Genomic DNA, 26,052 nt, shown 5'->3' with positions numbered 1-26,052 from the left:
TCGCTCCGGCACCGTCATGTTTTGGAATGACTCACCTCCAAACAAGTCCAGGCACGTACATGCATGCGTATGATTCCTATGAAAACCTCGCCATCTCAACTCCAAGGATGATGTATCAAACCCCAACGTCTATCATCAGAAAAGCAGGTATGCCAACACTCCCTTATTCTATGACAATCCGCACCACCACGTTCACCGATCGAGATGAGCACCCTACCCTATGCTTTAGGGGCCTCTGACCGTCGGGTTTTCTAACGCGACGCACGACCGCCATTCTCTTCACGTTACTCCAGACAACGTCTTTTTCTTTTGCCTCATGCCTACTTCACTCGACACTGCGACTTTGAGCCGCGACCTCACTCGAGAAACGTAAACAGGTGCGTGTGGAGGACGTTCATCGCCCGCGTGGCGTCCCGCGCCGCAATGACACACGAGATGTTTATCTCGCTGGCACCTACAGTAAAGTAAAACATGCGTCAGCACTCAGCACTTCAAAGCATTAAAAAAATAAAATAAAACCGTCACTGCAGTCCAGCACAAGCCTGCCGCCGGCCCTGTTGCCTCACAACCCTGGCCGCTAAACGTCGGAGCATCAGACTCTTGCGTACCTTGAGAAATCATTTCCAGGTTGACGTTGTGTTCGCCGAGCGTGGAGAACATTTTTCCGGCGACGCCAATCATATTCTTCATATCCGCGCCAACAAGACTCAGAATCGCCATGTTGGACAAGACGCTGACTTCGCCGCACTCAGCCAGGCTCTGCTTTGCATTGGCGAAGTTGTCGACGCGAGTACTTCCAGAGTGTATGGCCAGAGAGACATGGACTTCGGATGTGGAGATGAGATCGACCGAGATGGCGTACTTGTCGAGGATGGAGAAGACCCGAGCGAAAAACCCGTGCGATATGGAGCGCTTGTTGGAGTGAACGTTTATGACGCTCATGTGATCCTTGATGGTCACAGCCGTAGGTCGCTTCGGGGTCTTGCAAGACTGTGCCCCTGACGGAGAATTGCGATGCAGCTGGTGGCTTGCCGAAAGGACGGGATTGGGAACGACAATGGTGCCATTTCCGCGTGGATTCTTGACGTTCTTGATGCGAATCGGCACAGGAGGCTGAGCGCGAATGACCTGATCCATGGTGAGGTGGTGAATAACTTCGGACCCGTAAAACGTCAATTCGGCGGCTTCGGACGGCGTAATCGACGACAAAAGCCGCGCCGTTGGAACCTTGGATGGATCCGCCGTAAATATGCCATCAACTTCTTTCCAAATCTGCAGTTCGTCCGCCTTGAGGCCAACTGCACACAGTCCCGCGCACAAATCCGTGTAGCCGCGCCCGATGTCGCCGTCGATAAGACTGCCCGGGACATTGCCGAAAAAGCCCGTCACAACAGGTACCCGAGTGCCACACGTGTCGAGTTTCCGCGCGAAAGCAGTAGAGGCGGTTTTGTAAAAGCTGGAGTCCACGGGCGCGGAAGCGTCATAATGCAACAGGTCGCATAAATCAACGTATTCTGCGTCAACTCCCTGTACGATTACAGCCCGAGACAGCCCTGCATATTAGCATGTGATGTCAAGCTAGAATAGTGGTCGGAAAATGGAGGGGGGAAAAGCCGGAGCGGTATAGAAATTGACGTACGACATCCTGCAGGAGAACCGTCATGTACAGACATGCAAGCTTCTCGCCAAAGCTAATGACGCGGTCCTTGGCTCTTGAATTGATCTCGAGGTTGAAGCGTTTTGCGGCCACAATGTATTCAATAAGCTCCTGGCACTCAGCCTCGATCCTGCGAGCAAGAGATTCTCTTAAACCGGGGTCCTGGATGTAGGCCTCTGCCGCAAAGACGTGGTCGTTGCAGATATCTGTGATGAGTCCTTTCGCCTGCTCAATGAGGGCGACTTGCTCCTCTGGTGAACATGTGGCGTAGGCCAGTCCAACCTCCTTCAAAATGGTATAGACTGCAAGCAGCCTGCAGGTGTAAGCTTAGCAATGGGACTTTGAAACCATGATGGCCAATGTGAGGACGGACAAGACGCAATTCAAAGTTCAGTGGTGAGAGCCTCCACGTTGACTCACCGGCTGGTGGTGCCCTCGGCTTTCTTCCCCGTGCTCCTCGCAGAGCATACCACAACGACACGATGTTTTAACAAGCTTGCCCTGCTCAAACCGTCAACTTTGATGACCAGAAAGTTTTGTCTTCTTTGAGAAAGAAGGGGAGCAACCAGTCGTCACACTTCACAAACGTACTTGACGATATCACGGGCAATCTGCCTCCAAGGTCAGCACGTGCCGTCTCCAAACCGTGACACTCATTGTAAGTAAGGCCGCCACCGAGGGAAATAGCCAAACATACCTTGTCAGGAAATTTGCCGACGCTCGTACCCCCAAACTTCTGGACTATCCAGCCCTTACCTGACGCATTGCTATATGTCGAGCTCACCATCGTGCCTGAATCCTACCGTCCTCCCCGTGGCGAAGTCGAACGTTGAAGAGCCGGAACCGGCCCACAAGTAAAAAAAAACCAACACCAGTCGGTCGGAATTTTCAGGTGCCACTTGGCGATCGACACAAACAAACGACAGCAAAGGAGATCTGAATAAAAAAAGTGCAATCAATGCAACAGCGCTGACAAGTATGTACACGCCGAAATAAGTATTTTCGTCCTCAAACTGCCGCAATATGGAAGGCCTCAAAAACAAGGAAGAAAGCAAGTGAGTGAGTGAGCAACGTTGTAAACGCTGATTCCCCCTGCACGCTGTGCAATCGCCAGCCAAGAGTGAGTCGTCGCTCTTTCCGAACACATGCGCACACACCGCAGGGTCCCCCCACCCTCGACATCGCCTCGGCCGACGTCACGTGGGAGCCGTCGAAATCACGACCGTCTTCAGCAGCTGAAAACCCTCAACCCTCATATCCACGAGCCCATGCCCATTGGGCCATGCATGCATGACATGTGCAAGACGACCACAACGGGTGCCAAAACCCAGCCATGCGACAATCTCGTGCCTCCACCCGCCCAATCAACTCGAGTCGTCAATCATGGATTTTTTTGTGTCACTAATCCATCTTCGATGGCGCAAGCAATCAACACCTGTGGCTCCGGCGAGTGTACCCACCGACTTGGCCCACGCCATGGCTCGTCCGGCTCGCAGTGGCCACCATTGATTCCCGCCCGTCCAACAACCGTCCTTCCCCGGCACGCCACAAGAATCTCGTGGCTTACGGCATGCCGGTTGTTCAAGACCCTGCCCTCGTGCCATGAACAAGCTTCAAAGTAATACTCGTCCTTTGAGCACGGCCAGGTACCCTCAAATATGCCTGTGGAGTAATCCTTCGACGTGGACACTACGGGGCGTCTGCCATGCTTGGAATGTTGCTGCAGTCGAACGCAGGCGAGTAGAGTAAATCACACAAGTTACAGTACTCCTTGTAGCAAAGCCCCATCTGAAGGACACCAAATATAACAGAAATCGACTGCTAACCGGCCTTTATTAGCCAGCATGGGCTAATTCTGGCGACTCGAGAACATGCGCGACCTCACAGAGAAAACACGCGATCTAGTACCGTAAAATGCATTGCATGAGTACAACACTATAACCAGCCTGAAGCCAACAATTGCCAACCGAGATATAGGTACAGTTCAAACAGCAGAGTCAACACCCACATACACCTGCCTCGTGGAAAAAAAGTTGAAATAAAAAATAGCCCAGATTCTGGTAAACAATCCCGTCTCTTGCTGAAACGTTGAAAACAAACGCGCCCTCGCCGCCATCCAAGGGGTTTAGGTACACTCTCCTTTTCAGCAGAGTCACAAGCTGTCATGACTTCGTCCCGTCATTATCAATCATCTCTTGATTAATTTTTGCCCCGTTGCCAAAAACAACAAGTGGGTATTAAAGCCAACCTCTTCCCAATCATTAGCCAAACGCCGGCCCCCGTGCCCTCCATCCATGGTTTGCGCCATTGCCGAATAGACTTATAAACTCGTCCCAGTTCTCAACTCTGCTGATGCCATGCCACCATTTTCATTTGCTGTGAAAGCAAACTTGTCCACCGGGAAGTCTTCTTCTGGTGTTCGGATACCAATCCCGCTGTCGTCGTGAGGATCTCCACCACCAACACCTAGTGTTGCCTGATGGTTGTTCGGCGGCGGCGGCGGCGGCGGAAACGGAGCCCTTCCAGGTTGTGACTGAGATACATTGGAGGAGAGACTTAATTCATCACCATCGCTGTTGTACCGTGAGTTTTGACGACTGGACTCCCTATCTGCCGTCTCAGTGTTGGTAAACGTGTTTATGGATGGCTGGGCGTGAGGCCTAGGTTTCATAAAACCGCCCTGCTCTGCCAAGAAGCAAACCATCTCGTCAACCCAAGTCTTCGTCACCCACCAAGAGCCGAAACTCTTGCCTTGGGCAAGCGTGAGATCACGCATGACCGAGGTACCTACCCGCTCAACACACCACACAATATCGGTGTGCGAAGCGTAAGGGAATTTGTTTGGCAGGTTCTGCAAAAAGCTCACCCATCTCTCCAGAACATTCTGGCCCGTCGAGTTTGATCCACTGCCATCCTCGGGTTGTCTACCGCTTCTGGTAACCACATCCCCGTAAATTGCCAGGCACTCAACCTCCCACGGAACATTGACGGGATCAAGAAGGTCTCTCATCTCTGTGACCAGAATGTCTACCACGTCGTCCATGCCGCGCGTTGGGACACACTCTGCAATCTTCCTGGCACGAATCATGGTGATCCAGTCGACATACATTTGATCTCTGTTGGCAGGATTCGACAACATGTTTGCTGCTGCGTGGGCCGTCAAATTGACCCGCAGTGCTCGGTCTATCAGGCCTGAAAAGAGGGCCGCGGGTGCTTCTTTGGCAGACAGAACATGCTGGGGCTGTCCTTGAAAGGACTCGCGAATATGTGGCCCCAGTCTCTCTGAAATGTTGCGGAGGGTGTCGAGAACCGGTTTTGGTACCACTTGAAGGGTGAGCCCGGAAATAATGCTCATCATGCGTTGATATAAAACGTAATCACATCCCTCAATCCACGGCGCTATAGAGGCATGTCCAAACAGTTTTTGGACTGGCATGGTAAGAGTGCCTTGGAAAGATGTGTATAAGTGGAAGAAAGTCTTCTCTCTGCAGTATCGGATGCATTCAACTAGTGATGTACAATGTGAGCGATACAGCGCGGACAACGACTTGGCAGCATCAGGATCTGTCCCCTGAGGAAGGTATAATTCAATAGCCGGAAGCGCAAGAACGTCATGCTGATCTACTGGGTCATCGTCCCCAGGGAGGAATGAGAGCTCAAGCTCCGTCTTGGTTGAAGTATTTCGGATATTGTCGATACTGGCCAAGTCAGGTTGGTTGTAGAGACTATGAGACCTGGCGGATGATTTAGCAGGATTAGGGGTCGTCTGGCTTTGAGCAGCTTCTTGGGGCGAGGGCAGGGAACCACGGCTTGCCGTGTTGCTTTGAACCGATGTGCTGAGTGACCAATGTTAGGATTAATATTCTGAGACGGACGCAACTTTCTGCAGGTTCCGTCACGTACTTGAAATTTTGAAAGAGACTCTTGGCTTCGGGGAGCGGCCTAGGTGCAGGTAGCTGCGACTCCCTCAAATTTGGTTGATCGTCGACGAGAGAAAAATTGACGTAATGATACTTGGATTCTCCGCGAACGCCCAGGCGACGGGTTTTGAGACCGGGGAAGAGAACGCGGACCAGCTTTCCGAAGCTAGCAGGGTTCAGGACCGTGATTCTCTCGGTGGCACATCGCGATGCATAGTTTGCGTACACGCGACCGCGGGGTACAGAGCCTTTGCCTTTAGAACAGACAGAATTGATCCTGTTGGGGGCAAATATTAGCGTCTCATGCACTGAAGCTCCAGCTCTCTTGTACATGTTCGCAAGCATACCATAACATGGCAAAAACCTGACGGGTCCGCTCAGAGTTGGGGCCTCGCTCGTTACCATGCAGTTCGCCGGCAACGTCTTGGAGCTTGCGATGGCGGTTTGCCGTGAAAAGTTGCCTCATTTCGAGCTCATTATTGGCGCTGGATCGAGTGGCCGCCGGCTTTGCGGCGCCAATGGGACCAGACATGGAATCACCATCCTCGTTGTCATCACGGTCGAGCATCTGGCCATCTCCCTCGGTGAAGCTTGCGTTGGCGGCGACGTACTGCTCGGCGGGAAGAGGATGTCTTGTCATGGCATGCTGCTGCTGCTGCTGGTAAGAGATATGGTGGTGGTGAGGATGAGCCATGGCAGCTCCCATTGAACCGTCCATGGAAAAGTCGTGGTTTGCCGTCTGCATGTGGGTGGCAGCTTGGAGAATCATGTCCTCCGGCGACATTTGCGGGCCTGGACCCATGTCCTTTCCGTGGCCATGGTCGTTCGGAATCCATTGACCGGCATACATGGCTGATGAGTCCGCAAAGGCCGACTGGTCCATGGGAGGTTGTGTTGCGGCGCTGTGAACGGATGTGGTCGAGGCGCGGGATTGTGGACGCTTCCTCGATTTGACGGCAGCACGCGCCGGTGGGTTGTCTGTTGACCAGAAAAGCAACAAGTTAGAAGCAGGCTCCCGCTACGCACGTCCAAGAGCAATCGACATTGTTTTATTAATTTGGGAGTTGTTTAAAAAAAAAAACAACAACGTGCAGCCAGTGGCAGAAGACATACCTTGCTCCATGGTGGGTGTGCGTGGTGTTATGCAACAGTCTTATTATGAGGTGGGCTGTCGAACAACAAACATTGGCTGTTGGGTTGAAGAACAAATGAGTGGGTGGTCCAGCAGAGTTTGCGGTCGACGGCAACAACAAATGGACGTCGGAAAAGTCCAAGGGAAAGAAATGAACAAGCGCAATGGCGCAACAGGCGGGCGCAGAGATGCAATGCCTCTGGTTATCTGAATGCGCGCGCCTCGTGGTTTGCTGCTGGTGCAGACTTGCGGCTGTTTGTTGGTGTTGTTTTCTGTTGCGAGGTCAACGGGGGGGAGGAGGGAAAAAAGCATGGGAAAACAGAAAAAGCGGGCGGCGGGCAAGCGCAAGAGACTGGGCTGGCGGGCTGGCAGCAGGCAGGCAGGCAGGAGGCAGGCAGGAGCGTCCCGCTCATCCAAACAAAAGGACGCACTCCAGAGCCGCACGGGCCAACCACAGACTGAGCCGTAGCTGAAGTGGGGCCCGCCATGTTGGACCAAAACAAACTTTGGCTGCAGGTTTAGGTAAGCAAGCTCGCAAATTAATTACTGGATTCCAGCATCAACTGACAGCACCCAGAAGCCATCGGAGCTGGTACTATGGCAGAGACAGAAAATGAAGTCGGGCTCCAGCACTAAAGAACTCAGGTGCAGCCGCCAAGGCGCCGTCGCTTGGGAGAATCTTGGCGACGCATATGGTCTTTATGCCATCTTCCCCTTCATGCACTGAGCATGATACTGATGTTTTCTGGACATCTGGGGGTTTGGCGAGACGGGATCCTACTGAGTGTACGGAGTATGTACGTACTATATGTATGAGCTTAAGACACCAATGCGCCGTACCTTGCAGGTAAGACAGCACAATATGGAAGATCTACAGTACTACTTTTCATGCAGGCCAGAGTACGCACGAGAGGGTTTGGAATGTGTGGATGAGCGAGCGGTTGGGCGAGTAAGATGATGGGCCGAGTGAGGCTGGTGATTCTCGTATGACGGCGACAACGGGGTTTCAATCTGCCCAAAGTTCCCCGTCTTGCTCGAGTCATGTGATGGTGCGTCTATTTATATGCGATTTTCCAAGGTTGAGATCGACGTACATAGTACGCAGTAGATATGCGGCGGACGAGAAACGAAGTACATACATGACTAACCCTTGATTTCGTCCTCTCTTGGTTGCAATCTTGGGAGACATGCCAAAGGCACCTGAACACCTGAGCCGTCCGTCCAAATGAGATCAGGATCGACTGAACCTGTCTCTAGCCACATGCCGAGCATGTACAGGCAAGTCAAGTCACAAAAGTTCGACGAGGATACCGGAATAGACGGACAATTCTCTGTGAAGCAGCGATTTTGGAAGAGCAGCCCTTGAATAATATAAAGCCTGGCTATCCACAGTTGCTTTCTTCTACCTGGCCAAGAATGCCCGAGATCTGGACACTGAGCTACCACTCAGGAGGCAGGCAGCTCGAAACCGGGTTTGACCCTCAATATGGAGGCTGCTTCCCGGAGTTGACATCTACCAAGACCGGGTCCATTTCCTTGGCTCTTCTGATTTCCGCTGTTTCGATGCATGTCTCCGCGATATTAAGATTTCTTGAGATGACATCAGAACGTGTTGCGTCGTCTTCCTGGGATGTTCAGTCCTTGTGAGTTAAGCAGCGAAACTAGAGAATTTGAACATGAAAATGTTGACAAAAGTCAAGGTGTCCTGTCAACTGGTCCGCCCAGCCGTGCCATCCGGCTGTGATTAAGCACTTGAAGTCCATCACTGATACAACATGTTAGTTACTAGTAGCTTGACACGCCGTAACCCGTTCAAAATTTGGGCATTGTCGTCTTGAAATTGCCCAAAGGCACAAGTCACCGACCGTGACGGCCCCTTCCCGAGTTCCTTACGCTCCAATCACTGATCTGATGGCTGGTATAACCCTAACCCTGCCTATACCTAGCGCCTCGGTCTGTCGCAGCCACAAGGGGGTTGACTGACAAGTTACGGAGTACATCTACGTACTACCATGAGTGGGTAACTCAGGGAGGGGCTTTGTGATCTGTCCCTTGATAATAAAAAAAGGGCTGGTTCTGCAAACCTGTGGTGCAGCTCCCTCGTCATGGAATTATGCAAGACGGTGCTCAAGCAAGTACCGGCCTAGGCCCTCAGATAGTGCAGTGCATTGGAGGTCTTGAGCGCGGGGTGTCCATCTCGGGTACTTCGTCGATACATGGGGCATTTAGATGTGACCAGCTCCTGGAAAGAGATGCTACCTGGCAGTGGGCCTAGCTGTTTGGGTGCTGGTGCTCGGCCTTACTCCGTGAATTGCTCGGCGGGCTCACCCTTTTTGCTCGGCGGGCTCACACCCCACCATGACCCACTTTTTATGCGGCAAGCCCCGCTGCCATGCCCCATAGTACATTCTCAGTACAAAGGTATGGCAGCTTTACTCAACTCTAAAAAGCTTCATTGAAAATCGACGGATTTTTCAACAACGCTGCAGCCGTACGAATTTTTCAATAGGCAGCAGCGTTTTTCCTCCTTCAACAACATCGCGATGCCTGACGAAGGCCCTCACAGCCCCTCAAATCCGCCCTCAAATTCGCCGCCCTCAAATTCGACGCCCTCAAATTCGACGCCCTTAAATTCGCCGCCCTCAATTCGCCGCCCTCCTCAAATTCGCCGCCCTCAAATTCGCCGCCCTCAAATTCGCCGCCCTCAAATTCGCCGCCCTCAAATTCGCCGCCCTCGCCGGGCTATGGCAGCTTTGATGACCTCTACAATGCCGTGCAAGGAATCAACGCCGCCGGAAGCAGCTGCGGCCGTCATTGCATCGATTGAATCATAATACAAATAACAGGCAGAGGGGACCAATTGGAAGACAGGGCTCTCTACGGAGTAGAGATTAAGCAATTTATTCCCTCAACGCTATTGCAGCTGATTGATGTGACTCAAAAATCCGGCCTGATAGTGCACACATTAAGCGAAAACACCAGAAATCGCGTTTTTAAGCAATTTAGAGCCAGCTGGCGCGGCGCTATTGAGAAATTCGTATAAATTACACAAGCACCTTTTCAATTAATTGAGGGCATTTTGCTGCCATATGTTTGTACCGAGAATGTACTGTGGCGCATGGCAGCAGGGCCGCTAGACCAAAATCGGGGCGTGGTGGAGCAGTGAGCCCGCCGAGCAAAATGGGTGAGCCCGCCGAGCAATTCACCTTACTCCCGTACACCAGTCGTCATTCTCGCTTGCTCACGTCCTCCCCACGTTATGGACACCGGCCCACATTTTCGCAAGCTTAGAAGCTGCTCCGACCTGGAACTAGACACCTCTCCCAAACTCCCGTCCTTCACACCTCACGCAATCTCAACCACAACCCATCCGTTTGCCCTTGCTGCAGTGATACAGTCGCAGCTACTTGGATTGCGCCATCATATCCGAACAACCGACAACAAACATATAGCTTCAAAAATGTCTGCCCAGGAAAAAGCACAGAATTACCTTAGCAGCTTGGACAAGGAGGTTCGTGTACCGACGAGCACGGCGCCCAACCCAAATTCCCATGAATACTCTGCTATTGTGCGATATGTGCTGACATGAAGCGCCTGTGTTTTCCGAAATTCTGTAGCTCTCCAAGTATCCTGCGCTGAACAACCTCGAGAAGCAGGCTGGCGTCCCCAAGGCTTATGCTGTCATTGGAGTAGCCGCTCTCTACTTCTTCCTCATCATCTTCAACCTTGGTGGCCAGCTTCTCACCAACTTCGCTGGCTTCGTCATACCTTGCTACTATTCTCTCCAAGCTCTTTTCACCACTACAAAGGATGACGACACACAGTGGTTGACGGTACGCATGGTTCCTTGGTCCTTACCCGTGTCAGCGTTGGTCCCCGACAGGTCCGAAAGCTAACCATTATCGCTTGCCTTTGTAGTACTGGGTCGTTTTCTCAGGCTTCACCGTCATCGAGAGCTTCTTCAACATTGTCTACTGGTTCCCATTCTACTTTGTGTTCAAGTTTGTTTTCCTTCTGTGGCTTTCTCTGCCCATGTTCCGGTAAGCCAAGCATCCAAGGCAAGACACAAAAGAGACAGAATTATGTCAAATACCAACTACTTATTCCCAGTGGTGCCGAGATCATCTTCAAATCCTTTTTGGCCCCCACTCTCGGCCGATATTTCCAGCAGCCCGCCTCAACCTCTGCTGGTCTGCGCTCCAAGACTGGCGGTCTTGACAAGTCTGAATAAGACTCGGGTCTACTACGCGCTGTCGAGTCTATCAGTGACGCCTCCCATTTACTTTGCGTAGATGAGAGTGTGTAGCTGTGCTGGTGGCATGCACCGAAGAGGATGACGCATGATGAGCGACAAGACAATGAATGTAGAGCGCAATGAACGGACAGACACGCGCTCTCGTACGCCCCAACAAAAAGCATCAGTGACGACTTCTGGCAAAACTTCAGTCTTTGACTACCATCATGACAATAGCTGTCCGATGACGAATGGCTGTGGGGGCGGGGGCTTGCTTGCCTGTGACGGGGCTTTTCTGGCGGCGATAACAAAATTTCATTGGATATTGTATGATTGCGATTCGAATGTATGGCGCATGTCCTGTTTGTCCCAGCCATCTCTATGTGGGATTAGGTTTATGATTTGGTGATGAATTGAACTGAGCTTGACCTGGTGTACTCTGTACTGTGCGCGCAAGTATAAGCCTACCACGGAAAGAGAGGCAGACAGATACAGGGAATCGCATGTTGATAGGTCCGAGTTGCATTGGTCACTATGCCGCGTGGCGGCTGACATTGGGGACTATTTGAGTTTATGTTGCGACTGCCTTGTGTATGGCCACGGCATAGACAGCATCTGCTCAGGACGGAACTGCCGGAACTGCCGCACACGCACGGAGTAGGCAGCTAGCTGCTCATGACGGTGCGGTGGGAGGTGGTGGCCGATGGTTTTCCGTGATACAGACCGCCACTGGCCACATTGCCAGGTACTTATACATACATCCTAAGTACCTCTTTAAGGTACCTGACTCAAGTATCTCGAGTACTTAAGTGCCTAGGTACCCAGGTAGTAGGTACCCACTTAGGTACTTGGGCTCCCCAGCACCTAATGGTGCATTCTACGTTCCGAGCAACTCCATCCTCTGTACTCCATACTTTAAGTACGGAGCATCATTTGAAGCGGGCACTGGGACCACATGCAACTGGAATCACCCAGCTCCCCTGGGTGCTCACACCTGCACAGCGTCGATGCCTCCGTGGCGCAGCGGCATGTGGGTCGTTTTCGTGCGGCCGTGGTGAAACCATTTCAACCTTCATCTGCGACACTGCGTTCGCTTACTACTATTCTTTGCTTCTCGTCTCCCCTCTCCTCGTCAACCTCGGTCAGACTACCCTGTCAATTGCAATGGATGGCAATTCAGCCATGAATTGAGCGCGGCTGACACTGGGTGCACCACCGCCTGTACTTCTATGCATTCATTACTTCTCTCAGCGCTGTCTGCCCCAGAACACATCGACTCATGACCAACATTGAGCCTTTCTCACGGAGTCGTTGTCGACAATCGTACGGCGGCTCGCCCTCGATGGGCTTATAGCAAACATGCAACTCAGCCCTTTGCAATCGCGCCTTGTCGCGTCACTGGCCGCTACCCTTTGCCTGGTGGCATTGTATTTATTGCTATCGTCGCCCAAGGGAGCTCTCGCCGCTGAGCTGCCTCTCGACTTCTCTTCGTGGAGGGACTTGACCACTCTCAACGACGACGGAACCGAATTGCAAACCTCGTCGTACGAAGCTATATTTAGCATGTTTTCTCGCAGCATACTCGGACGAGCCCAAGACATTACACCACTCGAGAACAACAGGCCCCTAGGCTTGAACGTAGCCCCGGGGTCTGAGCCAATATGCTACATTGTCAAGAGAGGCTCACTAGGGTCGGCTGGTGCCGGTGCTGCAAACGGAGGGGCCAGCAGAGACAACAGTACAATTTATATATCAGCCAACACATGCTCCCAGCCAACGACCAAAGCGGGCAGCAAGGCCGAACAGTTGATATTGTTCGTATCCGACAATACCGATGCGGGATGCCCCCAGATTACAAGCACGGCCAATGACGTCGAAGCCAAAGGCTTTACGTCCAAAGCCTTCACTGAAGGCGCCGTCACGTTTAGCATCAACTCCAGTAGTGATGTCTATCTTGCAATCTACGCCCCCAATCGGTCCGATGTCGTCGCGGGGAGTTACAATTTTCAGATTGCGGCTTCGAATACCACATATTTTCACCAGTATGTAGCGAGTGGCGGCGCCGAGCTTCTGTGGATGGACAGTGACTCAACCTCGGCCTTGCTCGTGACGCGAAATCTCACTGACGACGTCAGTAACCTACGGCACGTCATGAGCGAAGATCCGCCCTATCAATTGCATGTCGTCGGCCAAGACACACCATTGATGGATGGGATGCGTCGGTCGGCATGTGGACTGCAGAAGAATGCTCTCATTGGTACTAATAATCAAGGCAATGGGAAGAATAACGCCATGGTCAAGACGGCCATGACACTTCGCGGACCGGGAGGGTTACCAAAACAGCAGTTTTACGTCGTGGGACTCAACGCGACGTCTTCTTACAGTGGCGTATTGGTAAAGCCCGCCAATGTCACCGTAAATTCAAAGCGACAAGTGGGCGGCGGCGGCGGCGCTACTCCAGCGAACCCAGGTAGCATTGTTTTCCAGGCCACATCGTTTCAAACCAACGCCGGTGAGTTGCAGCACTTGTCGCTTGGCTGATCTTTTCCGTTCTCGCCTCTATCTTCCTGCATCATTCCGGGAGGAACGTGTTGCTGATGACTCGTGGTGTTGCAGCACCGAATTGCAAAGTGGTGACGGACTTGGAATTCTGTGACGAAATTCAATACGCGGTGCCTGGAAATGATGGGAAATACAACAACACTGAGCTGGCAAAGGCTTACGATGACTATGCCAGGGCCATGTACGACAATTTTCTCAAAGTCATGATGCAGATTCAGTGCGAGACAGATCGGACGTCGAGGTACTCGCTGGCCAGGACGTGCGATGATTGCAGAAATGCATACAAGCGATGGCTCTGCACCGTGAGCATCCCACGATGCGAAGACTTCCAGGGCGACTCGCGGTTCAGCGTTATCCGCAACGTCGCTCAGCCGTTTCCCAACGGCTCAATGCTGCCTGTCGATCTCCGGACGAGCTTAGCACAGGTGCCATCTCAAAACGCGTCGCGAAATGCGTTTATCGACACCAATATCCAGCCCGGGCCGTACCGAGAGATATTGCCCTGCGAAGATATTTGCTACCAGGTGGTCCAAAGCTGCCCAGCAAAGATTGGCTTCAAATGTCCACGGGAAGGCATGTACGCTTTCAACGTGAGCTACGGGAAACGAGATAACGACAACTCGACGGTGTCATGCAATTATCCGGGCGAAGCACGAACTCCTGTTAATGGAGCGCGAAGAGCCATACCCCATCTGATGCTTTTGGCCGGCGTATTGTCATTCAGTACTTTCTTGACGGGGTGACGAGGGGGTTGAATTATACAACGGATGTAGCATGTCTATTTGCTCTAGATTACTAAAGTCATGATGCGGCGTTGAGCGATTTTTGGGCTCCTTTCTTGGTCTATCTTTTTCCCTTTTCCCCCCTTGTTTTTGAATGGGCATAGACAAAGCCTCTGGTGTACATTGGCGGTAAATAGGTTAGAGTTGATCGCATAGCCTCTACATCTTCCCAATGATAGTATTTATATGAAGCTGTTCATCCATGAGCCCGACAGCAGAACAATTGACAAGCTGCAACCACACCCCTCACTCCATCCAGCACGGCAAATGCCACACCGGATCCAAAAAGGCTTGCGACTTGAAGAGCAGCCCATCTCCCAAAGGCCGAGGCCGAAGCCCCCTCCAAGAACAAAAGGGAAGAATGCTTCCTTCACCTCACTATTCCTTGGTCACTCCCGGTGGATTTCAAACTCGGGGTCTGAGCATGAGTCCGCTTGAGCTTCGTTCATACACACGCCTCGATTATTGGTTTCTATCAGAACTTGTCAGTTGCCGATGAGTTGTCGCTCCAGGTCGATGGGGCTGAATCTGGCGACGATCCTGCCCCCCGAAGGAGTGACAGTGAACATCGTGAGTTCGCCTCGTCGACTTTCACATGCCGGCTGCGTCGTAGATCACAACGCCCAGGTCCAGCCCGCCATGATCCCCCCACGGGCTGTTCTGCCATACCGCATGCTCCCGGACGTCCTGATCTCCTTCGTGTCATACAGAGCTTTGACATGGACGGTGCCTGGATCTGTCCGTACGGAGAACCAGCTACAGCAAACTATGTCTACAACGATCCTGTATCTTGGCGATATTTAGGTTTTTAAGATAATTCACAGTTATCTAAGGTTTTTCCCTAGTAAATCGCTAATAGTTGCGTTACTTACAATATTATTAATTTTATGCTTAGTTACTATATAAGTCGCTATATACAGTAAACTAGGTCTATAACGATATTCTTCGTGAGGCTTTTTTCATTGTTATATAGCAACTATTATTAAGGTGTAACTTTTATAGAGCTTATACTTTATATTAAATTTACTAGGAAATTACACTTAAGAATATTATAAAGTATATATTAAGAGAAAGCAGTAATATTTAGCTTTACTATTAAGAGATCTAGCTTTACTATAAAGAAATCTAGCTTTACTATAAGGAAATTTAGCTATTAAAGTAGAGCTTTATAATAATAAAATATATAGTAACTAAGCAAAAAGTTAATAATATTATTAGTAATGCAACTATTAACGATTTACTAGCAAAAAACCTTAGATAACTGTAAATTATCGTAAAAACCTAAATTTCGCTATAACACAGGATCGTTATAGACATAGTTTACTGTAACAACAAAAAAAGCCTCACGAAGAGATATCGTTATAGACCCGGTTTACCGTAGTCATCACGTGGCACTTGGCGTGGTTGGAGCTGCGGCCATCACCTCGTCAGTTGCATATTCCTCGGTCTTGTCTGTCCACTACGGAACCGGCCTGGAAGGATGCCGTCATTTGCTGTGGACTATTGCGTCTCTCTCTCACTGCATACCTGCCTAGGTAGGTCGTCCTTTGCAAAGTGTTTCTCGAGACAAACAACATTCCCCTGCACCATACATGCTCATCACCATGCATACCTTGCTCCTGCAGGAGGAAGAGACTAGGCAGTCTGTTGCACATTGCATCCCCGTGTGCTGTATTCGATAAACAGATAGTGCCAAGACCTCCTGGATATGCAAACCAGCCTTGTCGAGTCCCAACAATTCGAAACTCGCACGACCCTGCCTCTCCTGTTGCTCAACACCTTTGCCGAGCCCTCACTGCCCACCGTCTGGACTACGGCACAGCACACTCGAGCACACTTGAGCTGTCACATATCTTGGCCCCGAGAACTAATCTCCTCGCAAGCACAATTCCTCTGGGGAACAACAACTCGTCATGGCCCCTTCATGCACCCATTGCCAAAAATCTCCTCCCGAGGTCGTACTCAGGCGGTGTGCAAAATGCTCCGCCACGCCCTACTGCTCCCGAGACTGCCAAAAGGCAGACTGGAAGGTGCACAAGAAGATTTGCGGCCGACAGGCCAGCGGCGCGGCGCCGTCTTCCAGGAGGCCCGGAGCCGCAACCCTGTCACCTCCCAAGGGAGTGGAACGAGGCGTCGCCTTCCCGTTCAGTCGCCTCGACAACGACACCTGGCTCCATGACCGGCCGGAGAAGGACGTCTATGGACTGCTCATCGACGCGTACCGCCTCCGCGTCGAGGACATGTGCAGCTTCGAAGGCGAGGTGGACGCGGACGGCATATACGGCGGCGCTGACAACGGCCTGCCCGGCTTCCAGCGCTTCCTGGCGCGCGTCGCGTCCTGTCCTGGGCTGCTGCCGCCGTGGTGGAATGATGCCAAGAAGAGGGACTGCGAAGCGCTCGGCATGGAACCGGCGCAGTGGTATGACCTGGGGTGTGCGGTGGAAAAGAGCGACATCATTGAGAACTACGGCGACCCCCAGTTCCCGATGCAGCTCCGCATGTTTGCCGAGCGAGTGTACGGTCGAGCCCCGGGCGGGACGAACGGAGCGCCGATGAGGCAGATGATGGTTGCCATGGAACAGGGCGCGGCGCGGGACATGCAGACGAGCCTGCTGGATGTGTCGGCCTCGGTTGGTCGACTATGAGGAATACCACTTGACTGACCACCACCGAGATGGCCCTGGTCCATGTCTCATGTGGGAGCCAAAAGACTGGGCGGTTTCCGCTCGCCTGCAACGACTGGTGTATTTCCTATTCCTGTTCTTGGTCGGAGGCGAATGGAACCATGTCGAAAGAGAGTACGTAAAATAACTAATCTGGTGATTCAAACCACAATATAACTAATGTATTACGAGCTCGGCTACGCGGGATTCCCTGTTGGCCGAGCATCTGGTGTGCGACGACGAGTCAAGTTTGAATCCTACCTACCGATTTCAAGACTGCGCCATCTTATCAAGACGCCTGAAGAGGCGGGACAAAGTACCGAGTACAGCATGCAAGCATGCAGCCGGTACGCCAAGAACGCGACAAGAAGCACGCTCCTAGCGGCTATAGTCCCCATCGTCCATGCTATGCCCGGTCTGGCCGGGAAGCGCGTAGTACTCCAGCTCAGACTATTTCCATATTGCTGTTGGGGGAGTGCTCTGTACTGCGGCGGAGATGGCCACGCTCACACATTGCATCCCAGGGAAACAACCCACACGCAGACTATATAACCAGCCAAGAGAGATCTGCAAGACCAGGCCTGTAGATGAATACGACCCTTGCACCAAAACAGACGCCACCGATGATTGCCCCGAGGGACCTCGAGTCGATGAGCCGTGATTGGGCGTGGGCCGCGTGGCGTTCCAATTGGGAAGGCGAGAGCGCAAGCGCAAGCGCGGCAGACGCAGCGGCCTCACCGTTGCTTGACGGAACGGCGCGGAGATGCTGGCGGTATTTATTTTCTGCCAATGTCGTCAAGTCGGCCGTCCACTAGAGGCTTGGACTTTTACAAGACCGGCACGGACGGACAGTTGCGAAAACTCTTCAGTCAGGTATGTATGCATTCACGGGCAGCTGCTAGGCTTGATGACTAGCTAGCCAGTGCACAAGGAGGGCCTCGCCGGCGCGCGTCCTCGCCATATCTGACGATGAAGCAGATGTCCTCCTCGTTGTCAAGCGCGTCGCACGACGCTGCGGTCCCATGTCCAGCAGCAGCAAGGGCCCCATCACCAGACAAGGGATCCAATCCTCAAGACGCTTGCGAAGTACCGACGGCGGGCTGCTCAATGTCCCACCCCTTTCTGCACGGTGAGTAGGGAAAGCCTGGAAGCTTATTTATTGTAGCGTCTGGTCCGCTTGCTAGGTCACTCATTGTAAGTGTCTCGGGGGTGCAGCTGAGTGTAGATGGGGACAGATTGCGAATCCTCACCTCCACATCAGATTGCCGGTGCAGATGTACCTGCAGCCCTTTACAAAGTCGGTCAACTTTGGGCTCTCGGGCGCGGATGCAAAGCGACGCAGTAGACTCTCCGCAGCGTCGTCAAACTCCTTGACCTTTGTCGCAATCATGTCGACTGTCAACAGCCACGCCTTGTCGAGGTCCCCTTGCTGCGCGTAGAACAGGGGCACAAGGCTGTCAATGGCGTTGTCGTCCTGCGCGACGCCGTGTTAACAGTGTCGGAAAACGAAGCGAGATTGACGACCAATTCCTTCTGCCGACTTACAATCTCCCTCCGGACCGACCAGACGTCGTTGACACTGAAGCAGTCAGCAGAGGGCCTCTTGACGTGGGCAGCCGCGGGGACACGAGCACTCGTGTGTACTGACTAGGCGACGATTTCTTCGCAGCGGCTCCAGCACGTCTGGAAAGCCGCGTCGTTCAACACCTTGCCTGGCAGTTCCAGGACTGGATAGCCGCACGCGAGGCTGACGGAAGAGCGCAGGGTCAGCGGGCTGTGTCACTTGGAAATGTCGTCTCTGGGTTTGGGTTGGGCGTGGCCAGGACGCACGGTAGGTAGCACATCTCTTGAGAGGCGCCCGAGCTGGCAGGGCGGACACTGCAGAACTGCTCAATGGTCTGGATTGAATCGCTCAGCCGTACTCTCTGCTCGACTGCTTGGTGGTCGATGTATCTCTCAATCTCGCGACAGAGCATGTTTTTCTCGACTGGCGCCGGTTTGGCCCCCCCCCCCCTGGCTGCTTGACGCACCGTTGCCGTAAATTTTTGCAAGTCGCCCGAGAGCCTTGCCGCCGCTGTAGATTCTAATGTCGTCCGCGAGGGCATACGGATCGCCCGTGTCCCGAGCCAGGCCGAGACAAGCGCGGACGAAATCTTTGGTGACTTGGCGAAACGCTTCCGCCGCGTCCCAGGCATCCCACAACGAGCCGGTGGCGGCGTCGATTTCTAAAGGCAGTTAAAAAAGGGCAGCATGGTCGAGCTTGGCAGGGAGGCGCCCCGGGTTCTCTGCTCACCGTCGTCCCAGAGGAAAAGCTTCCGGGGCCAGGAGTCACGGTCAGTCGTCGCCATTTTAGGGGGTCGTGGCCGTGCGAGGACTCACCCAGATGTTCGCACACGTCAGGATCTTGAGCGCCTCTAGGGGCGCGTACGGAAACCACGAGGCAAAGAGCCAGGCAAAGTCGGATGCCAGATAACTCTCTCGCTTACGCCCTGGCGGGACGACCCTGAGCGAGAGTTAGCCCGTCCGGCAGGGAACAGATTCCAACTCCAGCATGTTCAATGCGTCTGGTGCGGCCCAACCATGTCAAAAAGGCGTCTGCCTCCTCTCGGAGGATTCTGTAATGGGGGCTCGTAGCGCGCGGCCAGTGCTCGAACAGGTGGTCCAGATCGGGGGGCTCGAGACTCGCCGACTTCATCGTCTCGAGCACGCCCTCCCTGCACATCTTTGGCCGTGAAGACGACATGTCGATGGCGGCCGGCACAGCTCGACTGACTGACGAGAGAAGACCCCGTTGACGAGAATGCTCACGACGGAACCGGTGCTGCGGGCAACGCGTGTCGTACCCAGCCGCAACTACATGAAACGGGGGGACGGGGGAAAGGAACCTCTTGACGGGTGACGGGTATATATATGTGTATATATATATGCCCCCCTTGACGCCCCTCCCTCCTCCGTCCCCATCCTCTGCAACATGACGTCGAGCATGACACCAGAAAGAAGAAGCGGTTCTCTGGCTACTCCGTACTGGCAGCAACCATGAGACGTGGCGCGGACGGAGACGATCCTCCACTGGTCAAAAGCTGCAATAGCAATGGTGGCCGCTTGGCACCGACCAGCTTTGAAATCTTGGCTGGTTGTACATCCAAAATGCATGCACTCCGTAAGCACCAAGCTTGCCAGGACCGGCACAGACCACGGCAGCTAGCAAAGCCTGGGCGGGATCCTGTCGAGCCCTTCTGGGGTTGCACATGAAGTGTGTCTCCAGAAATAGAGCATACTGTGTGTGTCCTCTTTTGCAGGATCCCACGGAGCAAACCAATAGGTGCTTGGTAGCACTACGCTCACCTGCCGTATTACACGGTGGCCTGGCGGAAGAGACGGGAGGCACCGACGCCATCCTCGACAACATGGGAGGGAGGCTGTCAGGACACAAGACATTCTCAAGCTCGAGCCTGTTGGCGTAGCCAAAAGTACACATGTAGCATTGTCGCTTTGCAGCAGGCAAGCAGGTCGTTCCCATCTGCTGGTCTGGCCTTTTCTCATTTCCAGTACAAGGGTGGGTGGATGACTCCAACTTCTTCTCCACGAACGACTTGGCTCATGGCCTGACCTGTGGGTTGCGCTGCAACATCGTGTCTTTTCAAACGACGAACCTGCTGGCCACAGCGCCTTTGTGGTTTCAAATGAATTTCCGGGTTTCCATTGACCGTTAGAGACCTCTGTCTCATGTCCCGAGTGAGGTGGCCAGCCTGGAACCGTTTCCAGGACCCATGCCAGCCGACGCAAGACGAAAAGCCAGTCTATCAAGACTGACTTTTCTCATCTCGCTCGTTCAATGCTCAAGCTTTCTCGTCTCGACCATTGAAAAGGCAACAAGTCCAAGACAAGCCCATTCAACCGCCGCCGCAGCCAAGGGAGAAGTCCGTCATCAGTTTGACAACCTCGGCACTGTCTGTCATCGACACTCATTGATCTGAACATCAGCGTGTCCCGCTGTGACGTTCACCAAGAAGTGACCGTACGTGAAACCGCTTTGTTAGTATGCATTGCAATCTCTGGCGATCTCGCTCCGTTCGACTCGCTTATTGAACAGCTGTAATTGAACTACACGATCTTTAAGAGAGCACGCACATCGACGGCTTTGAGCGTGGGTCCCGAGGCCTGTCCAGCAGCTATGCGACAAGGACTCGTCCGAGGGCTTGAAGCACGTTGGCTCAATTCGCATATGAAACGCTTTAGTATAAAAGGTCCTTGCGGGCCACAGACTTCTATTCATGCAGCAGCCTTCTGCCCCAGGTCTTGGCATCACAGCCCTTGTGTAAACGTGCGACCAATCGTGTGACAAACAGAACCAGATTGTATGTTAAATGTCTAGAGGAAAATTGTCCAGCGATGGCTCGCAACGGGAGACGAATATAGGAAGACGGCTGCGCCTATACCGCCAAGTCGGTAAGCGCGGCATCCGGAAAAAGACATTGCAGATGGCTGATCTCTTGGCTGATCGTAGCGGCAGCGCGCGGCCGTTACTTGAAGTATTGCGGATCATTTGTAGTGCTTGACGTCTGTCGAGTCGTGTACGTCGCGGACTGCACTTTTCTACCGGGCGTCGCAGTCATGTGGAGGCAAGAGCCAACTGAGGCTGCCCTGGAGTGTCTGCAAGATACATGTCCTGGTTAGTTGAATGACGTATTTTGTTGGTACGGAAGAAGAATACATACCCAAGTAGATGGACGCGTGGCATTTAGTTCCTCCTCGTCGGTTCGGGACTCGCCGCAAATTGTGAATGATGGAATCGCGTGGAAATGCAAATGTTGCAAAGAGGAAGAGCACTTGCTCTGATGTTCACCTTCACCTTCCGCCAAGACTTTTCCAAATCTCCAGGCACAGCGCTAGAGGAAGGTACTCGAGGCGTGACAGACAATGAGGAAGGAACCGCCTTCGGGGTTCACGGCATTGTGACATGTCGTCGACTGACATGGCTCGCTCCGGCGAATCGGAAGCTGCGGTTCGGTTCGGTCTGGGCCACATAAAAGTCCCGCAACGTCGACGGCGACGTAAAAGCGGGTCTAGACGGGCCGTCTCGTCGGGCGAGTTTGAATTTCGACGCGGTGCCTTGGCTCTTTTCTGCCTCTTATCTTTTGTGAGTAAGAGTTGTAAATAAAATTGTCAGCCGTGTCTGGCACATGCGACCACAGCTGCCAGTAGAGCTCAGAAACCTATCAAGCTCTTCTCTGAGGTTCTAATGTCTGTACATAGAGGAGTGTGCTTCGAGAAATAGAGGCTGTGGTGTCTGTTTTTGGAGAATAGCAAGCTGACAGATGGTGCGGTAGCATTACAGTCACCTACTGTACTACATAGAGGCTCAGCGTGAGAAACAGGAGGCGCTGGCACTGGCCTTGCACATAAGAGCTACTGCTTTCTTCAAATACAGCCGCCCCCGCACAGCTACGGCTTATCTTCACCAATCGCTAGTATTTGTTAACCCCAGCGGCAGCGCAACCTGCGACCACTCATGCAAGCTAGGTTTATACCGTTCTCATTAGTCGATTGGCAACACGAATAGTCCCGTTGCAAGGACCAACGTCAGCCAGATGAGGGACATAGCTCGTTGTCGAGGCGTACCCGGTGGATGATGAATCGTTGGTGTTCGCATCGATCCCATTTTGGCCTTGGTTGCGAAACCTGCCAACTCGCCTCCGTCTGATCTGTGTATGCCGGGATGAACACTCTCCGGAGCCTTGTTAAACGGTCCACGTGCGAGAGACTGGGAGAGTTGCCAAGGCACAAGAGTATCCGTTAGCCCAGTGCTCCTAATACCAACCAGCCAGTCCACATGATTCTATGGAGTCCTAGTGTTCAGACAAGACAAGTTTCGATCCAGAATCGTTCTTGTAGCGATTCAGCGCAACGGTTTTCCATTGACTCCATTCCATCCAGTCGATAATGCCCGTGATGTTGAACTGCTCATCTGCCAGAATATAGTCTCCCTTGTCATCTGCGTGCTTGAGATGCGTTGTTCTGCCCCGAGGGCGACACGAGTGGGACCAAATCAGGGAGAAATCGGTGGATTAGGTAGGCGTCTACTGCCTGCTGCGAGTAGATTTCATCTTGAAGCATCGCATCCAATATGAGTTGGATGGAGGATGTGTAGTATTCCCTTGGGGAAGCGAAAGGTCCAGTAGTGCACATGTTGGATTTCACAAAGTTGGTGAGCGATTCTCGAGCGCATGCGCCAACTTGAGATTTGCCAGGACTGTCGAGAGAGCCAAGAAGTGGAAAAGGGTATTTGTGAAGCTCGGTAAATGTGTCGGCCAACTGACTCGTGACTGGTCTCCTTTGTTCCCGAGTTGCCAAAGACCACCTCGGTGACTTGCCAGGCAACTTGTGCATGAGAATGTAGCCAGCTGCCGCGGCATTGTTCGCATTTTCGCCGAACTTGGAGTCTCTCGGTATCACGAATCATGGTCGCTACGATCGGTGCCTGTAGCCTGCGAGGCGCCAGGAGGTCGCTGCCAGCACCTCGCACTTCTGCACTGCCAGTAGCAACCACTTCCAGCAACTTCAGTGCATTCGCTGCTGGCACGGCCAAGTAAAGTGTCAATGGGGGCGGTGACAGGCAAGTCAATGGGCTGTCACAGCCAAGTCTGGCGAGGCTAGCCCAGCCACCCGCGCGCCAAATTGTGCCTGCCATGGCATTTGCAAAGCTGCAATGAGCCCGAAGGAGCTGATCTCTGGTGCCAGAGTGACATTCAGCTTCCTACCAATATTCCTTTTGATTGGTACACTCTCTATCGGGTGTGGGATTGGCCGAGTGCGAGGTTGATCGTCGCAGTGCAGTTGCGAGGCGCGTTTCCATCAACCGCCTGGCCACCGTGACCCCAGCCCCCCGCCAATCAGGCCTCGTCTCGACTTCACCTCTTCAAAGCACGCCGATGGCGAGATGCCGACGTCGACGCATACAAAGAGAGCTCCTGCACCCTCCCGTTTGGCGCGGCCAGCGTTCGATGATGCCAGCGCTACGAAGCCAGCAGCAGCGAGACACTTCTTCACAAGGACACAAGTGTTGTGTTGCCTCAAACTCAAAAGAAACAGTCGACGACGCGCAGTACCTCAGCCGTCCTTTCAAGAAGCAGAAAGCCCATCATCCACATCTTCTACCTGCTAGATTCTGGGACGGCCTGTCAGAGATCCCTCTTACCAAGAACGCAGTACGGGAGCTCGATCGGCGGAACAGTCTTGCCAGTTCTCCAAGTTGCGTTCAAACTGCGCCCACACGTCGCGTTCCGCCAACCCTCGATCGTTTTGCAAGACGAGGTGGTCCGGACCTTTCAGATCTAAGAGGGGTAGGTACGGCTCTCTCTCTGACAAATGCCAGGCCCCGCTAAGAATACCACAGCGTCAAATCCCAATAAGTTTGCATGAAAATGTCAGTTCCAGTCAGTCGAGCCTCGAATGCCGAAAGAGAGGGACTCAGTCTCCCGTGAAGAGAACCAGTCAATTTCCGTCAAAGACCAGCGCGACCCCCAATACTACGAGCACGAGGAGCACTAGTCCATATGACCGTGCATTTCAGCAAAACCTCACCGATCACAATATATTTCCAGATGGTTATGAATACCCTGATGGTGCCTTGCCGCCAGAGCCTGACAACATGGACGATATACTACTGGCGATGGCTCGGCCTAGACCATCTTTATCCCCATCTCGATTCTCTAACGATGATTTTAGAAGGTTTAGAAGAGCAGACACGCATGCCTTTGGGGAACGTGAGGTTACAAGAAACGTCATACCTGTAATTGAAGGGACAGTCCTAGATACCAAGTGTATTGCAGGCGATATTGCATTCACGAACCTCGACGACCTGACCGACGGAACAATTGTGGCAGCCATACCTGACCTATATTATGGCGCAAGACCGGAACAGCTTAATCGCCAAGTTCGCAAGGAACAAAGTGGTAAAATAATTCCCTCGTCTCAGAGCGACCTTCCAATTCTGGCCAACTTTTTCCTTGAGGTAGAAGGCCCTGATGGGAATCTGTCAGTTGCATTCCGACAGGCGTGTTACAACGGCGCCCTGGGAGCCAGAGGTATGCACAGTCTGCAGTCGTATTGCCAGCCGGAGTTGGAGTATGACAACAAGGCATATACAATCTCATCCACATACCACGGGGGACAGCTCAAGATGTTCGCCAGCCATCCCATACCACCACGTACACCAGGAGAAAAGCCTGGATTCGCAATGACGCAGATCAAAGCATGGGGTCTCACTGGCGATGCTGATACATTTCGTCAAGGGGCTGCAGCGTTCCGCAATGCCAGAGACTGGGCAAAAGAACACAGAGATTATGCGATTCGGCAAGCGAATCAATTGGCAGCACGAAATCACCTTGTTCCGTCGACAGCAGGAGGACTGGCTCTTGGCGTGGATGATGATGCGTCTGGTGAAGACACTCTTGCCACTAGCCAAGAAACAGTGCTGAATCTTGGCTCACATGCAACACGCTCCTCCTACTGTTCCGACACCTCGGCAGATGAACTGTCGACTGAATTGGGGGATTGGCTCCCACCTAAGCGTACCAAATCAAGGTCACGATCCCGACGGAAGAATCAGTAGGACACTCGGCAGAATTGAGAGGATCATGCATACTCTCAACGGAACTCCCTCAAAACACTTGGTTTGCAACTTCTACCAAGCCACTGGTGCCGTGGAAGCAAAGGACAAACTCTTCATGAACACCGCTCGTCATGCCAAGTCTTTAAGAAGCGTTCCGTATGCCGGCATTAATACCTCGTTATTCGTTTCTGGCATTCGTTGGCCGTAATCGTCCCGTCACTCCGACACGCTCGATTTGCTAGAGAGAGCTACCCATGCAGTGCAGTGGGATTGAGCTGGGTTACTAAATATCATGACAAGGATTTTCAGACTCTTTAGTTCCATTTGTTTCCGTCTCATATAGCATATACTGTAGAGAGGGGATCTAGGGCAAGCAGACATGATGCCTATTGTTTTGGACTACACCTTTTTGGAACTGCACATGCGCTACATCCAAGTGTATCAAGGCAGCGTGTCAAGCCAGCCTGCGTCACATACGAACGCCAACG

At 52.8% G+C, this 26,052-nt stretch overlaps 8 protein-coding genes across 8 annotated transcripts; 5 read left to right on the top strand and 3 right to left on the bottom strand.

The window, feature by feature from the left end:
* Positions 1-356: 356 nt before the first annotated feature.
* On the bottom strand, positions 357-2,444 carry MAM_06666 (aspartokinase; the record flags this gene model as incomplete). Its single annotated transcript, XM_040825464.1, has 5 exons — positions 357-454; positions 609-1,527; positions 1,640-1,970; positions 2,249-2,268; positions 2,355-2,444. 5 exons carry the CDS (start codon positions 2,442-2,444, stop codon positions 357-359), a joined length of 1,458 nt encoding a protein of 485 aa, XP_040676455.1.
* Positions 2,445-3,977: 1,533 nt separating this feature from the next.
* Positions 3,978-6,700, bottom strand: MAM_06665 (Winged helix-turn-helix transcription repressor DNA-binding protein; the record flags this gene model as incomplete). Its single annotated transcript, XM_040825463.1, has 4 exons — positions 3,978-5,493; positions 5,561-5,854; positions 5,925-6,555; positions 6,691-6,700. The coding sequence occupies 4 exons, from the start codon at positions 6,698-6,700 to the stop codon at positions 3,978-3,980; spliced, it is 2,451 nt and encodes an 816-aa protein (XP_040676454.1).
* Positions 6,701-9,101: 2,401 nt separating this feature from the next.
* MAM_06664 (uncharacterized protein) lies at positions 9,102-9,536 on the top strand (the record flags this gene model as incomplete). The annotated part of the gene is made up of 3 exons (XM_040825462.1): positions 9,102-9,111; positions 9,160-9,200; positions 9,276-9,536. The coding sequence occupies 3 exons, from the start codon at positions 9,102-9,104 to the stop codon at positions 9,534-9,536; spliced, it is 312 nt and encodes a 103-aa protein (XP_040676453.1).
* A 633-nt stretch (positions 9,537-10,169) lies between these two features.
* MAM_06663 (protein yop-1) lies at positions 10,170-10,940 on the top strand (the record flags this gene model as incomplete). Its single annotated transcript, XM_040825461.1, has 4 exons — positions 10,170-10,220; positions 10,327-10,542; positions 10,628-10,749; positions 10,820-10,940. 4 exons carry the CDS (start codon positions 10,170-10,172, stop codon positions 10,938-10,940), a joined length of 510 nt encoding a protein of 169 aa, XP_040676452.1.
* Positions 10,941-12,302: 1,362 nt separating this feature from the next.
* Positions 12,303-14,248, top strand: MAM_06662 (uncharacterized protein; the record flags this gene model as incomplete). Its single annotated transcript, XM_040825460.1, has 2 exons — positions 12,303-13,455; positions 13,560-14,248. The coding sequence occupies 2 exons, from the start codon at positions 12,303-12,305 to the stop codon at positions 14,246-14,248; spliced, it is 1,842 nt and encodes a 613-aa protein (XP_040676451.1).
* A 1,952-nt stretch (positions 14,249-16,200) lies between these two features.
* Positions 16,201-16,932, top strand: MAM_06661 (Zinc finger, MYND-type; the record flags this gene model as incomplete). The annotated part of the gene is made up of 1 exon (XM_040825459.1): positions 16,201-16,932. One exon carries the CDS (start codon positions 16,201-16,203, stop codon positions 16,930-16,932), a length of 732 nt encoding a protein of 243 aa, XP_040676450.1.
* Positions 16,933-18,196: 1,264 nt separating this feature from the next.
* Positions 18,197-19,693, bottom strand: MAM_06660 (Terpenoid synthase; the record flags this gene model as incomplete). Its single annotated transcript, XM_040825458.1, has 8 exons — positions 18,197-18,424; positions 18,496-18,529; positions 18,599-18,697; positions 18,781-18,883; positions 18,981-19,175; positions 19,244-19,262; positions 19,330-19,453; positions 19,530-19,693. 8 exons carry the CDS (start codon positions 19,691-19,693, stop codon positions 18,197-18,199), a joined length of 966 nt encoding a protein of 321 aa, XP_040676449.1.
* Positions 19,694-24,601: 4,908 nt separating this feature from the next.
* Positions 24,602-25,564, top strand: MAM_06659 (uncharacterized protein; the record flags this gene model as incomplete). The annotated part of the gene is made up of 1 exon (XM_040825457.1): positions 24,602-25,564. The coding sequence occupies one exon, from the start codon at positions 24,602-24,604 to the stop codon at positions 25,562-25,564; it is 963 nt and encodes a 320-aa protein (XP_040676448.1).
* Between the last annotated feature and the right edge of the window lie 488 nt (positions 25,565-26,052).

The sequence above is a fragment of the Metarhizium album genome, assembly GCF_000804445.1.
Source record: "Metarhizium album ARSEF 1941 chromosome Unknown scaffold_23, whole genome shotgun sequence".
Classification (NCBI taxonomy): Eukaryota; Fungi; Ascomycota; class Sordariomycetes; order Hypocreales; family Clavicipitaceae; genus Metarhizium; species Metarhizium album.
This window is presented reverse-complemented; position numbering and strand designations above follow the sequence as displayed.